General features: G+C 37.2%; 1 protein-coding gene across 14 annotated transcripts in view; it reads right to left on the minus strand.

Moving 5' to 3' along the window:
- ATRX (ATRX chromatin remodeler) overlaps positions 1–16,387 on the minus strand; it is a 324,331-nt gene that overhangs the window by 48,679 nt on the left and 259,265 nt on the right. For all 14 annotated transcript variants that reach the window (XM_048213854.2, XM_048213847.2, XM_048213856.2 and 11 more), the window contains one exon: positions 5,404–5,512. In XM_048213854.2, coding sequence (XP_048069811.1) covers positions 5,404–5,512 — 109 coding nt within the window. The remainder of the gene's footprint in view (positions 1–5,403; positions 5,513–16,387) is intronic.

Here is a 16,387-nt window from a genome sequence, read left to right on the forward strand (position 1 = left end):
AAAATGAATTTATGGGACTTCATCAAGATTAAAAGTTTCTGCAAAGCCAAGGAAACAGTCAGAAAAACTACCAGGCAGCCCACGGAATGGGAGAATATATTTGCAAATGACACTACAGATAAAGGACTGGTATCCAAGATCTACAAAGAACTTCTCAAACTCAATACACGAGAAACAAATAAACAAATCAAAAAATGGGCAGAAGATATGAACAGACACTTTTCCAATGAAGACATACAAATGGCTAACAGACACATGAAAAAATGTTCAAAATCATTAGCCATCAAGGAAATTCAAATCAAAACCACACTGAGATACCACCTTACACCAGTTAGAATGGCAAAAATAGACAAGGCAAGAAACAACAATTGTTGGAGAGGATGTGGAGAAAGGGGAACCCTCCTACATTGTTGGTGGGAATGCAAGTTGGTCCAGCCACTCTGGAAAACAGTGTGGAGGTCCCTTAAAAAGTTAAAAATTGAGCTACCCTATGATCCAGCCATTGCACTACTGGGTGTTTACCCCAAAGATACAGACGTAGTGAAGAGAAGGGCCATATGCACCCCAATGTTCATAGCAGCAATGTCCACAATAGCTAAATTGTGGAAGGAGCCGAGATGCCCTTCAACAGATGACTGGATTAAGAAGTTGTGGTCCATATATACAATGGAATATTACTCAGCTATCAGAAAGAACGAGTTCTCTACATTTGCTACAACATGGACGGCACTGGAGGAAATAATGCTAAGTGAAATAAGTCAAGCAGAGAAAGACAACTATCATATGATTTCTCTCATCTATGGAACATAAGAACTAGGATGATCAGTAGGGGAAGAAAGGGATAAAGAAAGGGGGGTAATCAGAAGGGGGAATGAAACATGAGAGACTATGGACTATGAGAAACAAATTGAGGGCCTCAGAGGGGAGGGGGGTGGGGGAATGGGATAGACCGGTGATGGGTAGTAAGGAGGGCACGTATTGCATGGTGCACTGGGTGTTATACCCAACTAATGAATCATCGAGCCTTACATCGGAAATCGGGGATGTACCGTATGGTGACTAACATAATATAATAAAAAATCATTAAAAATCATAAAAATCATTAAAATCATTAAAAAATCATTAAGAAAAAAAGAAAGGTAGAAATAGTAAAACTATCCTTACTTGCAGATGATATAATGGTCTAGTAGAAAATCTCAGAGAATCTATAAAACAAACTCCCAGAACAAGTAAGTGAGTTCGACAAGATCACAGGTAACAAGATCAACAAAAAAGTCAATTGCATCTCTTCATACTAGCAATGAACATGAAAAAACCAAAATTAAAAATATGATATCATACAGTCATTCAGAAAAAGAAAATACCTAGGTGTAAACCTAACAAAACAAATATAGGACTTATTGTTGGAAACTATAAACACTGATGAAAGAAATAAAAGATCCACATAAACAGGAAAAGAATATGTTCACAGGAGGCTCAATATAGTAAAAGTATCAGTTCTCCCCAAATGGTCCGACATTTAATGCAATTCCTATTACAAGCCTTGCAAGACATTTGTAGATATATGAAGAGTCTAAAATTTATATATGAAGGCAAAGATATCAGACTAGGTAAAACAATTTCGAAAAAGAATAAAGTAAGAGATATCACTCAAACTGTCACTAAAGCTTACTCTATAGCTACAATATTCAAGACTATGTGGCAATGAGAGAAGGACAGACATACAGACCAATGGAACAGAACGGTGAACCAAGAAATAGACTGATTTTTCACAGAAGTGCAAAAGCAATTTGGTGGAGGAAGGATGGCTTTTTTAACAAATGATGCTAGAGCAAATGGATATCTGTAGGCAAAAAACGAGAAAAAGAAAAAAGTGAACTTGACCTAAATATCACATTTTATAGAAAAATTACCTCAAAATGCACCTCAGACTTAAACATAAAATACAAATTGTAAAATGTAAATCTATAAAACTAGAGCACAGGAGAAAATCTGTATGAACTAAGGCTTGTGGAAGAATTCACAGATTTAACACCAAAAACATGATATATAAAATGAACAAACTAGACTTGATCAAAACTAAAAACTTTTGGTCTGTGAACAACCTTGTGAAGGGGATTAAAAGACATGCTGTAGACTGGCATAAAATACTGGCAAACCACACACCTGACAAATGATGCATATCTAAATTGCATAAAGAATTCCCAAAACTTAACAAAATGGGCAAAAGACTCAAACATTTCACTAAAGAGGAGACAGAGATAGCAGATAAACATATGAAAATACTGTTCAACATAACCAGCCATCAGGGAAATGCAAATTTAAGACACAATGAGTTACCACTATACACCCATCAGAACAGCCAAAATAAAAAACAGTGCTAACACCAAATGCTGGTGAGAATGCAGAAAAACTTGATCTTTCACACTTTATTGGTGGCATTGTAAAAAAGCAGAGTCACTCTGAAAACACCTTGGCAGTTTCTTAAGAAACCAGTCACTCACCATGCAACGTAGTTATCACACTCCTTGGCATTTATACTAGAGAAATGAAATTGTAGGTCTACACTAAACCTGTACACAACATTCACAGCAGCTTTTTTTTTAAAGATTTATTTATTTATTTGAGAGAGAGAGCAAGCAGGCAGGGGGAGGGACAGAAGGAGAGGAAGACAAGCAGACTCCCTGCTGAGCGGCGAGCCCAACGCAGGGCTTTATCCTAGGACCCTGAGATCATGACCTGAGCTGAAATCAAGAGCTGGATGCTTAACCGACTGAGCCACCCGGGCGCCTTCCCCCAGCAGCAGCTTTATTTGTACAGAGCCAAACCTGGAAACAACCAAAATGCCCTGCAATAGATGTACAGTTTGTCTTAAACACCTGTATATCCATACCATGGAATACTACTTTGTAATAAAAAGGAATGAACTATTGCTATACAGAAAAATTTGGATGGAACTAAAGGGTTTTATGCTGAATGAAAAAAATCAAAAGATCACATAAGTATGATATCATTTATATCAGTCTTGATGTGACAAAATTATAAACATGGAAAACAAATTAGTTATTGCCAGGAGTTAGGGATAGTGGTGAAGTTGGTGGAAAGGACGGGTATGACTATAAAAGGGTAGTAGGAGAGCAATCTCTGTGGTGATAGAATATTATGTACCTGATTTCAGGGGCTGTTACAGGAATCACTACATATGTGATAAAAAAGACAGAGCTATATACTTTGAACTACTGTCAATTTCTTGGTTTTGAAATTATAGGTACATAAAGGAAAATTATATGAAGTGTTCACAGGATCTCTCTGTACTATCTTTGCAAGTCCTGTGAATCTATAATTATTTCTAAATAAAAAGTTAAAAAAAAACAGTATTAAAACTAACTAGGGACCTAAGACTGTTGAAAACTACTTCCTGGTCTCACAAGACAACATTAGAAATGGTTATTACCTTAAAGTTTATCTTAATGTGTCTTTCCAACTGCTTTACCATAAAAATATTTATTCTATTTCCTGAAAATTACTGAGTCACAAGAAAACAGAATATAGATAAATACAATCCCTAACATTTGTGGATTTAACCTCGACAGGTTTAGCTACTCAACAATAACCCCTCAAACCTATTTTATACACACACACACACACACACACACACACACACACACACACACGGGGGAAGGAGAGGGAAAGAGGGAAAATGAGAGGGAGAGAAGATGAATTTGAATCAGATACTTTTTGGCATATATTTAGGGGAGTTAATCTGCTAGTGAGTACACCAAGATGACAGCACAGCATCCAAATTTCAATGTTGTTCCCCAATGGTCATCAAATATGAATGTTATGGGACAATCATATGCTACTGTGATATTTACAAATTTGGGAAACTGAATAAGTCGAAGGTTTAGTTTGACAAACTAGATGAGGGTTACAAAATAAAATTACTTCACACTCAGGCAGATATAATAATTTTTAGAAACATGGCAAACAGAATATAAAAACGAACTTACTTATTTAATCATACACTTTTATAACTTTACTGTACTCAACCATTCCTTTGTAAGCTCCCCCAGGCTATATGGATTATAAATACCTAACAGAATATACTCTTCCTATGGTCTAAATGGAATTTCTCTAGCCTTAACCCTAGGTGTAGCTGAAGACTCTGCCAGAATTAAAACATGTTTTACGTACACAGTATAATATCTTTTATGCTTTAAAACATTTACTAAGGCATACTCTGGCCTTGTCATTAAACTAACCCCATCTTCAACATTTTCTTAAAGACCATGCTTTCACACATGTATGTGTGTGTGTGTGCATATGTTTACATATAAATATTTCTCTTCCAAATGCAGTTCAAGTCTGTTAACTGCTAACAGGTGAAAGCAGTATCAACAACACATATACAACACACCTCATGCCTACAGTGGTTTAAAGTATATGATTCAAATCTCTGCAGAAGATAAAGAGATCAGGAATACTTCGTTAACGTTAAAAGTTTCTACCAGATTTGTCACCAAAAATGATATAAAATGGCCAATAAGTACATGAAAGGATGCTTGGTATCAATTATCATTAGGGAAATGCAAACTAAAATCACATGAAATGCCATTACATACCTATTAGAATGAGTAAAATAATTTTTAAAAAACCACAATAATACCAAGTGCTAACAAGGACACACAGCAACTGAAACTCCCATACATTGGTGATGGGAATGCAAAATTGTACAACTTTGGAAAACTGGCAGTTTCTTACAAAGCTAAACACAAACTTACCATACAAACCAGCAATTCACTCCTAGAAATATCAATAGGTCACACAAAAATTTACACATAAATGTTCAGAGCAGCTTCAATTTTAATTCCAAAACCTGGAAACAACTCTTTCAAGTGGAAATGCCTAAACAAACTGTAATAATCCATATAATGGAATACTACTCAACAATAAAACAAACTATTAACATATGCAATAAAATGGATAAATCTCAAATATCTTGCTAAATGAAAGAAGTGAGACTTAAAAGGCTCCAACTCTCTATGATTCCATGCATGAATTTCTCGAGATGCGATGAAACCATTTTATATCTTTATCTTGCATTTGTCAAAAACTGTAGAAATATGTAATGAGTGAATTTTACTGTTTATAGATTTAAAATTTTTTTTTATTTTTAAAAAGATTTTATTTATTTGAGGGAAAGAGAGTGCAAGATAGCACGGTGGGGATGGGGGCAGACGGACAAGCAGACGCCAAGAGAGCCCGAGGGTTTGATCTCACCACCCTGAGATCATGTCCTAAACTGAAATCAAGAGCAGGCTGCTTAACTGACTGAGCCACCCAGGCGTCCCAGATTTAAAATTATTTTTTAAAAACTCTGTACAAACAAAAAATGTTTCCTACCTCACATTAGTTTCATCATTAAATTCTTCAGCCCATTTTTTCCTTGATTGTGCAGTAGTAGAACCATCTAAACGGTAATAGTCAATGTTTCGCAGCCACTTCCCTTCACCTGAAAATTTAACAAGAAAAGATTTGCTATATATTGTTCTGCTAGTAGTAACAGATTTTCTTCCCTGCTCACCACTTAAAATCTGGTCATATATATTTTATTTGCATAGTAAAACATATTTTTTAATCAAAGTATAATTCACTATATTAACAAATAAATTCACCACAGATTTATTTCCAATAGATACTGAATAGCAAAGATACTTTTAAAAAGTATTTCATCTACATGTGACTTTCTTAAAAGATTTCCTTGATTAGAAACCTTTAAAACTGTCAAAAGAATAAGGTTAAACGGCATTATGTTCATGAAGCTTGCTTTAAATTAAATATGTAAATGGCCAGGTTTCCTCCCTTACTAACAAGTTGATACTGATCAACTTTTGGACAGTGAGGTGAAAATTTACCCAAGACTTACATTAAAACTAATATACCAAATTAAGCACTTACGACATTTTTATATTTTATTATACATAATTTCCATTCCAGTTCTTTTAATTGTAAACATAATATTACTATTTCCCCTCCAGAGTCACATCCTAGAATCTTAACATAAAAACAAGTTGACAAAACTGAGATTTAGATCTTTCAGCAAACATTTTACTTAAATTTAGTACTTAGTTTAAAAGGTGCTTTTCAACATGTTTATTACTTACCTATATCTTTACTTATATTGAAAACTTGGAATTTCCTTGCTGAAAATTTGGCAATTGGTAAGAAAGTCTATTTATTTATCTATGTTTTTTTTTTTCTTTCAATTGGAAAAAAAAAGGCATACACAGCTAAAGAAAAAAGAATTTGAGATAGATGGTCGGATAAAAGAGAGGCTGGAGTCACATTTTCATTAATTGTTCACCTGAACAGGGTAATTATTAAAGTTAATATGCTAATCATAAATAAATAAAATATGATATTAATATTTTTCAAGTATTTCAACATACTCACCTTTCTCTGCTCCAACACTTAAAAAGTGATAAAGTCAGCACAGGTTAGTCACCAAAAATATACATTTTTTAAAAAAATCGCAGGTTCACCATTTATTAGCATTTTCATTTAGAAAAATGTGAAAATGTGTTTATCTCTAGAAATGGAGATAAGCTGAGCACCTACTACATAGGGTTAGTGTCTTTTTAAATGAGTTGATATAAGGAAAAAAACCCCTTAGAACAGTGCCTGTCACATAGTAATTAAGCTCACTGAGTACTTAATATTATCACCCAAGATCCCATATCTAATTGTATCTGTCTCTACTAGGGCACATTTATATGTGATCATCTCTATAACATGATTTCCTATAATACCTCTTGAGCCTAGTTTAATGTCCAGTATACTGTAGTAGTAGTAGTAGTAGTAGTAGTAGTGATACAAAAGATAAACTGAACTGATTAATAGTTTAATGTTTGCTGAAGATAATTTATTAAATTAAATATAAACTAAACCATATGGAAAAATATTCAACCTTGCCAGTGGTCAGAAAAATACAAATTAAAACAATGACAATTGTTTTTACCCATTAAAGATGGGGAAAATGTAATTATAGTACTACAGTATATAGTAAAATGGGCATTTTCCATTTATTCATGATAGAATAAATTGATAAAACTTTTCTGGTACTTTGTCTTTCAGATAATGAAGCACTGCCAGAACATTGAACTGAACTAATAAAACTAATAATAGATATCAGAAAAATCAATTTAAGCCAACATTATACTTAACCATAGTCAAATAAGGAACACATATATACACTACCCATATATATGTTAAAGACATATCAATAAGGAAGGGCCTTAGAAATAAAGAAGGGGGGAGCGCCTGGGTGGCACAGCAGTTAAGCGTCTGCCTTCGGCTCAGGGCGTGATCCCGGCGTTCTGGGATCGAGCCCCACATCAGGCTCCTCCGCTATGAGCCTGCTTCTTCCTCTCCCACTCCCCCTGCTTGTGTTCCCTCTATCGCTGACTGTCTCTATCTCTGTCGAATAAATAAACAAAATCTTGAAAAAAAAAAAGAAATAAAGAAGGGGGCAATGATAAAAAGTGCCAGTATATACCTAGCACTTAAATGTAATGGGCACATAAAAAATGCATCACCAGAGCATGACTCTCTATGGAAAATAACTGAAGAATATCCAGGTAAGGGCAATGTATTACCCTGACAGTTCAGCAAATATTTACTATGGACCTACTACATGTCCAGTTCTGTGAGGGACATCAGTAAAGCCTGACCTGACCAATTTACATATTGTCCCCCCAAAATCCCTATCACCTTTAAAGTATTTCATTATTTCTCCATTGCATTTTTAAACTATACATTTCCTGTTTGTTTCTTATTGGTCTTCCTTAGCAAACATGTAGCCTCTAGGAGGTTAGGGACATGTTCTTTTTTGTTAGCTTCTTTATCCTTAGCATCTAGACTGTGCCTTGCATGTGGTAGGTACCCTATACTTACAAAATGAAATGAACCCTAGAATACTTTATGGGTTCTGTAAACAGCTAATTTGAGGTGTGCTAATGAGGCAGTGGCTTAGTGATGACTCTTAACCCCAGTTAGGGAAGGAGGAAAGAATTCTTCACTTCTTTAGCAACCCAGGCCCAATGTACTAATATTCCATGTAAGATTTTGCTTGGGGAAAAAAAGGAATTCTACTTTTTTTACTAGGTAAATGTCTTAGTAAACCAATGACATAGTATGTGGTACAGTATCAAATAAAGAGCAAATGCTCCTTTTCACTACAGTGACCTAAGCAACCAATGCACCTGTCTAAAAGTAAAGATACTACTTGCCTATAACTTGCACAGGATGTTATTAGGGTTTTATTTCCTAAAAATAAATATATTTAAAATGACTACAATAAGAGAAAGTATCATCAAAAGAATTAGAAAATTAAAATTAAAAACAATACCACTATATTCCAAGAGTACTCAGGGTACCATTAGACAAAAAAAAGAAAAGGTCACAATACATTTTTTCACAGAACTAGAACAAAGAATCCTAAAATTTGTATAGAACCACAAAAGATGCCAAATAGTCAAAGCCACCCTGAGAAAGAAGAACAAGGCTGGAGGTATCATGCTCCCTGATCTCAAACTATACTACAAAGATATAGTCATCAAAACAGTATGGTACTAGGGGCGCCTGGGTGGCTCAGTCATCAAGCGTCTGCCTTCGGCTTAAGTCATGATCCCAGGGTCCTGGGATCAAGCCCCGCATTAGGCTCCCTGCTCAGCGGGAAGCCTGCTTCTCCTTCTCCCACTCCCTCTGCTGGTGTTCCCTCTCTTTAACCTGAAGAAATTTTTAAAAATATACTCTCATCAAGGTACCTACAGTAGACTACCTGTAATAGTGAAAAATTTCACATAATAATCCTGATGTATAATAATGGAGAAATTATGATTTTACTGGACAGATTATTATAGAGCTGAAAGTGATATAACATCATATATGGAGGGACTTCAAAATGTCTATGAAATCAGTGAAAAAAAAACAAAATTATTTATGGGGAGAGGGTCTTCTGATATGACAACATAAGGAGCTTCATGGACTTGCTCCCCAGCAAAAGTGAAAATTTTAAAATGGTGGTGATGGTTCCACAGTAATATGGGTGTGCCTAATATCATAGAACTATACACTTAAAAATGATCAAAATGGTGAAGACCTGTTTCCCTTCCTGTATCTCCCCTCCCAATTTGGCTTTTTTTTTTCTATTAATTGATTAGGGGAAATATAGTTGTGGCATACTGAGGAGCTTTCTGAGATAGTCTGAGGCAGACAGATTAGAACAACTCCTTAAATCACAGAAATACTGCCCCTCAATTTCCTGGGCATTTAATTTTTTTGTCTTTAATATCTGTATTCACCATTAGACTATTCCTCAAGAAAGGGACAACTGTGTTTCCTAGTTGTTGGCAGAACAGTTGGTAGGTACTCATCAATTTTTTAAAAATTTAATGTCCATTAATTTTATATATAAATCTGTCTTGCCGAGTAAACAAATTAGGGAATTTTAAGTTTCTTGTCCCATATCTTTTATCAGTTTTTTAAAATATGCATTTTTAATAAAAGACAGCTAGAAAGATTTGGTGCAAAACAAAACAAAACAAAAAAAACTCCTGTTTTACCCGACCTCCACTAGCAGCTGGCTATATAACTTCTTCCATTATGGTTAAAAAAACAAAACAAAACAAAAAAAACCACCACAACACATGCCATAGAATTTACCATCTTAACCATTTTAAGTGTATAGTTCAGTTGTGTTAACAGATCTCCAGAACTTTTTAAACTTGCAAACTGAAACTCTATACCCACGAAACAACAACTCCCCATTCTCTCCTTCCCCACAGTAAGCACCATTCTACTTTGTTTCTGTGAATCTGAATACTTTAGATATGCTAAGTAAATGAAATCACACAGTATTCACCTTTTTTTGTGCTGGTTTATTTCACTTAAGATAATGTCTTCAGGGTTGTAGCATGTGACAAAACTTCCTTCAAGAGCTGAAAAATATTCCACTGTGTATATACCACATTTTGTTTATCCATTCATCCACCAATATACACCTGGATTGTTTCTCCCTTTTCATTATTGTGAATAATGTGGCTATGAATAAGGGTGTACAAATATCTTTTTAAGACCATGTTTTCAATTCTTTTGGGTATATACCCAGAAGTAGTATTGTTGGATCATGTAATTCTAGTTTTAGTCTTCTGAGGAACTGCCATACTGATTTCCCCAGTGACTGTATCATTTTACATTCCTACCAAGAATGCACAAACGTTCCAAATTCTCCATATCATCACCAACCTGTTATTTACTGAGTTTTTTTTTGAGAGCAGCCATTCTAATAGTGTGAGGTTATATCTCCTTGTGGTTTTGATTTGCGTTTCTCTGAAGATTAATGATGTTGGGCATATTTTCATGTGCTTGTAGGTCACTTGTATATTATTTTTAGAGAAATGTCCATTTGAATCTTTTGCCCATTTTTTTGAATCAGGTTATCTGTTTGTTGTTGAATTATAATAGCTCTTTATGTATTCTGAATATTAACCCCTGACAAAATACATGATTTGCAAATGTTTTCTCCTATTCGGAAGGTTGCTTTTTCACTCTCACAAAATGTTAAATTTTATGTTATATATATTTTACAATACTGTTGTTGAAGATGATGATGATAAAAACTACCCACAAGAAAAACCCAGGTCCAGATGGCTTCACTGCTAAATTTTGGCAGACACTTAAAGAACTCATACCAATGCTTCCCAAACTCTTTCAAAACATAGGAAAAGGATGGAGCACCAGGGTGGCTCAGTTGTTAAGTGTCTGCCTTCAGCTCAGGTCATGATTCCGGTGTCCTGGGAACAAGCCCCGCAATGGGCTCCCTGCTCAGTGGGAAACCTGCTTCTCCCTCCCCCACACCCCCTGCTTGTGTTCTCTCTCTCTCTCTCAAATAAATAAATAAATAAAATCTTTTTTAAAAAATAGGAAAAGGAATACTTCCCAACTCATTAAATGAGGCCAGTATTAGTCTTGTACCAAAACCAAGGATATTAGAAGAAAACAAAACTGAAAAATATTATATCTTATGAATAAGGATTCACAAATCCTCAAAAAAATACTAGTGAACAGAATCCAGCAACATGTAAAGAGAATTATACACCATAACCAAGTAGGATTTATCCCAGGTATGCAAGGTTGGTTTAACATATGACATTTAAACTAATGCACCAGGGAGTTAAGATGGCAGAGGAGTAGGGGACCCCTTTTTCAGCCGGTACCGAGTCGAGTTGGATACATACCAGAACAGCCTGAACATCCACGGAATCAGCCTGAGACGCAGAAAGATACATCTGGATCTCTACAAATGAACATCTCCAGAGCTGAGTACTGAGGTATGAAGCAGGGAGCCGTGAAACTGCGCAGAGATATCGGAAGATAAACGGAAGGGGGAGGGAGCCGCCGCGTTCGGGCGCCGGGAAGCGGTAGCCACCTGCACGGGGGAGCGAGCGGACTCGTGGACCGGCACCCACGAGAGAGCAGACTGAGAACGTGAGCCGGGAACGTGCGCCACCAGACTGAAACAGAGCTCCGGTGTGCTCATTGGAACCAGACTGAGACCGGGAGCTCCGGGAGTGCACGGGGGTGGCTGGCAGTGTTAGAAACACAAAGGACAGAGACGCACGGGCCCTGGAAGTGAGGGTTGGCATGCCGGGTGTGGGGCGCACATCCTGGGATGCTGCAGGGTTGAGCAGCACCAACAGTAACAGAGTTAAAGTAGCCAGAACATCAGTGGAGAATGGTCCGCGATTCCTCTGTTCTGAGACAGAGGCTGAGATTCGGCCACTGCTGCGCTGACTCTCAGAAGAGGCACAGCAAACCGCCAGGGAAAGCCTCCAGAGAACAAAAGCCTGGAAATGCCGGCTCACATTGTGCCCATCCCCATCCCACCTCGCAGGGGACATGGAGACTCTACCCAAACAGGGTTACCTGAGTATTGGTGTGGAAGGACCCTCACCCAGAAGGGAGGCTGAAAAATCAAGAAGCCCACATCCCTAAGATCCCTATAAAACAAGGGTGCACGGCCTGGGTCCCGGTCAATAATTTGGGCTCTGGACAACCCCACAACCTCTCCTCATCAGAATGACGAGAAGGAGAAATCCCCCCCAGCAAAGAAAAGGCAATTAGTCTGTGGCCTCTGCCACAGAACTAATGGATATGCATATAATCAAATTATCAGAAATGGAATTCAGAGTAACAATGGTCAAGATGACCTGTAGACTTGAAAAAAGTATTAACGAAAATGTTAGTGAGAATATAGAATCTCTAAGGGCAGAAATGAGAGCGAATCTGGCAGAAATTAAAAATTCTATGAGCCAAATGCAGTCAAAACTAGAGGCTCTGACGGCCAGGGTGAATGAGACAGAAGAACGTATCAGCGAATTGGAGGATGGGTTAGTAAAAGAAAAAGCTAAAATAGAATCTGGACTCAAAAAAATCCACGCTCATGAATGTAGGTTACGGGAAATTACTGACCCAATGAAATGTTCCAATGTCAGAATCATTGGCATCCCCGAGGGGGTGGAGAAAAACAGAGGTCTAGAAGAGATATTTGAACAAACTGTAGCTGAAAACTTCCCTAATCTAGCAAGGGAAACAAGCATTCGTGTCCAAGAGGCAGAGAGGGCCCCTCCCAAGCTCAACCACGACAAACCAATGCCACGTCACATCATAGTGCAATTTGCAAATATCAGATCCAGGGATACAGTATTGAAAGCGGCCAGGGCAAAGAAATTTCTCACGTACCAAGGCAAAGGTATCAGAATTACGTCAGACCTGTCTACACAGACCTGGAATGAGAGAAAGGGTTGGGGGGGCATTTTTAAAGCTCTTTCAGAGAAAAACATGCAGCCAAGGATCCTTTATCCAGCAAGGCTGTCATTCAGAAGGATGGAGAAATAAAGACCTTCCAGAATCGCCAGTCATTGACCAATTTCGTAACCACGAAACCAGCCCTACAGGAGATATTAAGGGGGGGTTCTATAAAGGTAAAAAAGCCCCAAAAGTGATACACAACAGAAAGTCACAATCGATAGAAACAAAGACTTTACTGGCAACATGGCATCATTAAAATACTATCTCTCAATAATCAGTCTCAATGTAAATGGCCTAAGAGCTCCCATAAAACACCACAGGGTTGCAGATTGGATAAAAAGACATGACCCATCCATTTGCTGTCTACAAGAGACTCATTTTGAATCTAAGGATACATACAGACTGAAAGTAAAGGGATGGAATATCATCTTTCACGCCAATGGACCTCAAAAGAAAGCTGGGGTAGCAATTCTCATATCAGACAGATTGGATTTTAAACTAAAGACTATAGTTAGAGACACAGAAAGGCACTATATTATCCTTAAAGGATGTACCCAACAAGTGGATATGACAATTATAAATATATATGCCCCCAACAGGGGAGCAGCAAGATACACAAGCCAACTCTTAACCAGAATAAAGAGAAATATAGAGAAAAATACGGTAATAATTGGGGACCTCAACACTCCACTATCAGAAATAGAAAGAACACCCATGCAAAAAATCAACAAAGAAACAAGGGCTTTGAATGCCATACTCGACGAGCTCGACCTCACAGATATATATAGAACACTACACCCCAGAACCAAAGAATACTCATTCTATTCTAATGCCCATGGAACACTCTCAAGAATAGACCATGTTCTGGGACACAAAACAGGTCTCAACTGACACCAAAAGACTGAAATTGTTCCCTGCATATTCTCAGACCACAACGCTTTGAAATTGGAACTCAAGCACAAGGAAAAATTTGGAAGAAACTCAAACACTTGGAGACTAAGAACCATCCTGCTCAGGAATGACTCGATAAACCAGAAAATCAAAAATCAATTTAAACAATTTATGGAGACCTAAATAAAAACACAACGGTCCACAACCTATGGGACACTGCAAAGGCAGTCCTAAGAGGAAAATACATAGCCATCCAAGCCTCACTCAAAAGAATACAAAAATCTAAAATGCAGTTTTTATTTTTCTCACCTCAAGAAGCTGGAATAGCAACAGAGGGACAGACCTAATCCATGCAGCACGAGGAAGCAGTTGACCAAGATTAGAGAAGAAAGCAATGAATTAGAAACCAGGAGTACAGTAGAGCAGATCAATAGAACTAGAAGGTGGTTCTTTGAGAGAATCAATAAAATTGTCAGACCACTGGCAAGACTTATCCAAAAGAATAGAGAAAGGACCCAAATTAATAAAATTACGAATGAAAACGGAGAGGTCACAACCAACACGAATGAAATTTGTAGGACTATTAGAAACTTTTATCAACAGCTTTATGCCAATAAATTAAGCAATCTGGAAGAGATGGAGGACTTTCTGGAAACCTATGAACTACCTAGACTGAAACAGAAAGAAATTGATTTTTTAACAGGCCAATTAATTATGAAGAGATTGAGTCAGTGATAAACAACCTTCCAAATACCAAAACTCCAGGCCCGGACGGTTTTCCTGGGGAATTCTACCAAACATTCAAAGAAGAAATAATACCTATTCTCCTAAAGCTATTTCAAAAAATAGAAACAGAAGGAAAGCTACCAAACTCATTCTATGAGGCCAATATTACCTTGATCTCCAAACCAGGCAAAGTCCCCATCAAAAAAGAGAATTACAGACCGATTTCCCTAATAAACATGGACGCCAAAATCCTCAACAAGATCTTGGCTAACAGAATCCAACAGTACATTAAAAGGATTATCCATCATGACCAAGTGGGACTCATCGCTGGGATGCAAGGGTGGTTCAACATTCGCAAATCGATCAGTGTCAAAGATTTTATCCAGAAGGAAAAAGCCAAAAATCATACGATTCTCTCAACAGATGCAGAAAAAGCATTTGACAAAATACAGCATCCTTTCCTGATTAAAACCCTTCAGAGTGTACAGATAGAGGGTACATTCCTCAATCTCATAAAAACCATCTATGAAAAGCCTACAGCAAATATCATTCTCAATGGGGAAAAGCTGGAAGCCTTTCCCTTAAGATCAGGAACACGACAAGGATGCCCACTCTCGCCACTATTATACAACATAGTCTAGAATTCCTTGGAAGAGCAATCAGACAACAAAAAGGGATAAAAGGTATCCAAATCGGCAAAGAACAAGTCAAAATGTCTCTCTTCACAGATGACATGATACTCTATATGGAAAACCCAAAAGAAGCCACTCCCAAACTATTAGAAGTTATAGAGCAATTCAGTAATGTGGCAGGATACAAAATCAATGCTCAGAAATCAGTTGCATTTCTATACACGAACAATGAGACTGAAGAAAGAGAAATTAGGGAATCCATCCCATTTACAATAGCACTAAAAACCATACGTTATCTTGGAATTAACTTAACCAGAGACGTAAAGGACCTATATTCTAGAAACTACAAATCACTCTTGAAAGACATTGAGGAACACACAAAAAGATGGAAAAATATTCCATGCTCATGGATCGGAAGAATTAAGAGTTAAAATGTCCATGCTACCCAGAGCAATCTACACTTTCAATGCTATCCTGATCAAAATACTGAGGACATTTTTCAAGGAACTGGAACAAATAGTCCTTAAATTTGTATGGAACCAGAAAAGGCCCCGAATCTCCAAGGAACTGTTGAGAAGGAAAAACAAAGCTGGGGGCATCACAATGCCGGATTTCGAGCTGTACTACAAAGCTGTGATCACAAAGACAGCATGGTACTGGCACAAAAACAGACACATAGACCAATGGAACAGAATAGAGAACCCAGAAATGGATCCTCGGCTCTTTGGGCAACTAATCTTTTATAAAGCAGGAAAAAACATCCGGTGGAAAAAAGACAGTCTCTTCAATAAATGGTGCTGGGAAAATTGGACAGCTACATGCAAAAGAATGAAACTTGACCACTCTCTCACACCATACACAAAGATAAACTCCAAATGGATGAAAGACCTCGATGTGAGACAGGAATCCATCAAAATCCTAGAGGAGAACATAGGCAGCAACCTCTATGACATAGGCAGCAACGTCTACGACATTGGCCAAAGCAACCTTTTCATGACACATCTCCAAAGGCAAGAGAAACAAAAGAAAAAATGAACTTGTGGGACTTCATCAAGATAAAAAGCTTCTGCACAGCCAAGGAAACAGTCAAAACAACTAAGAGGCAGCACACGGAATGGGAGAAGACATTTGCAAATGATGCTACAGATAAAGGACTGGTATCCAAGATCTACAAAGAACTTCTCAAACTCAATACACGAGAAACAAATAAACAAATCATAAATTGGGCAGAAGGTATGAACAGACACTTTTCCAATGAAGACATACAA

Source organism: Ursus arctos, chromosome X (assembly GCF_023065955.2).
Source record: "Ursus arctos isolate Adak ecotype North America chromosome X, UrsArc2.0, whole genome shotgun sequence".
Taxonomy (NCBI): Eukaryota; Metazoa; Chordata; class Mammalia; order Carnivora; family Ursidae; genus Ursus; species Ursus arctos.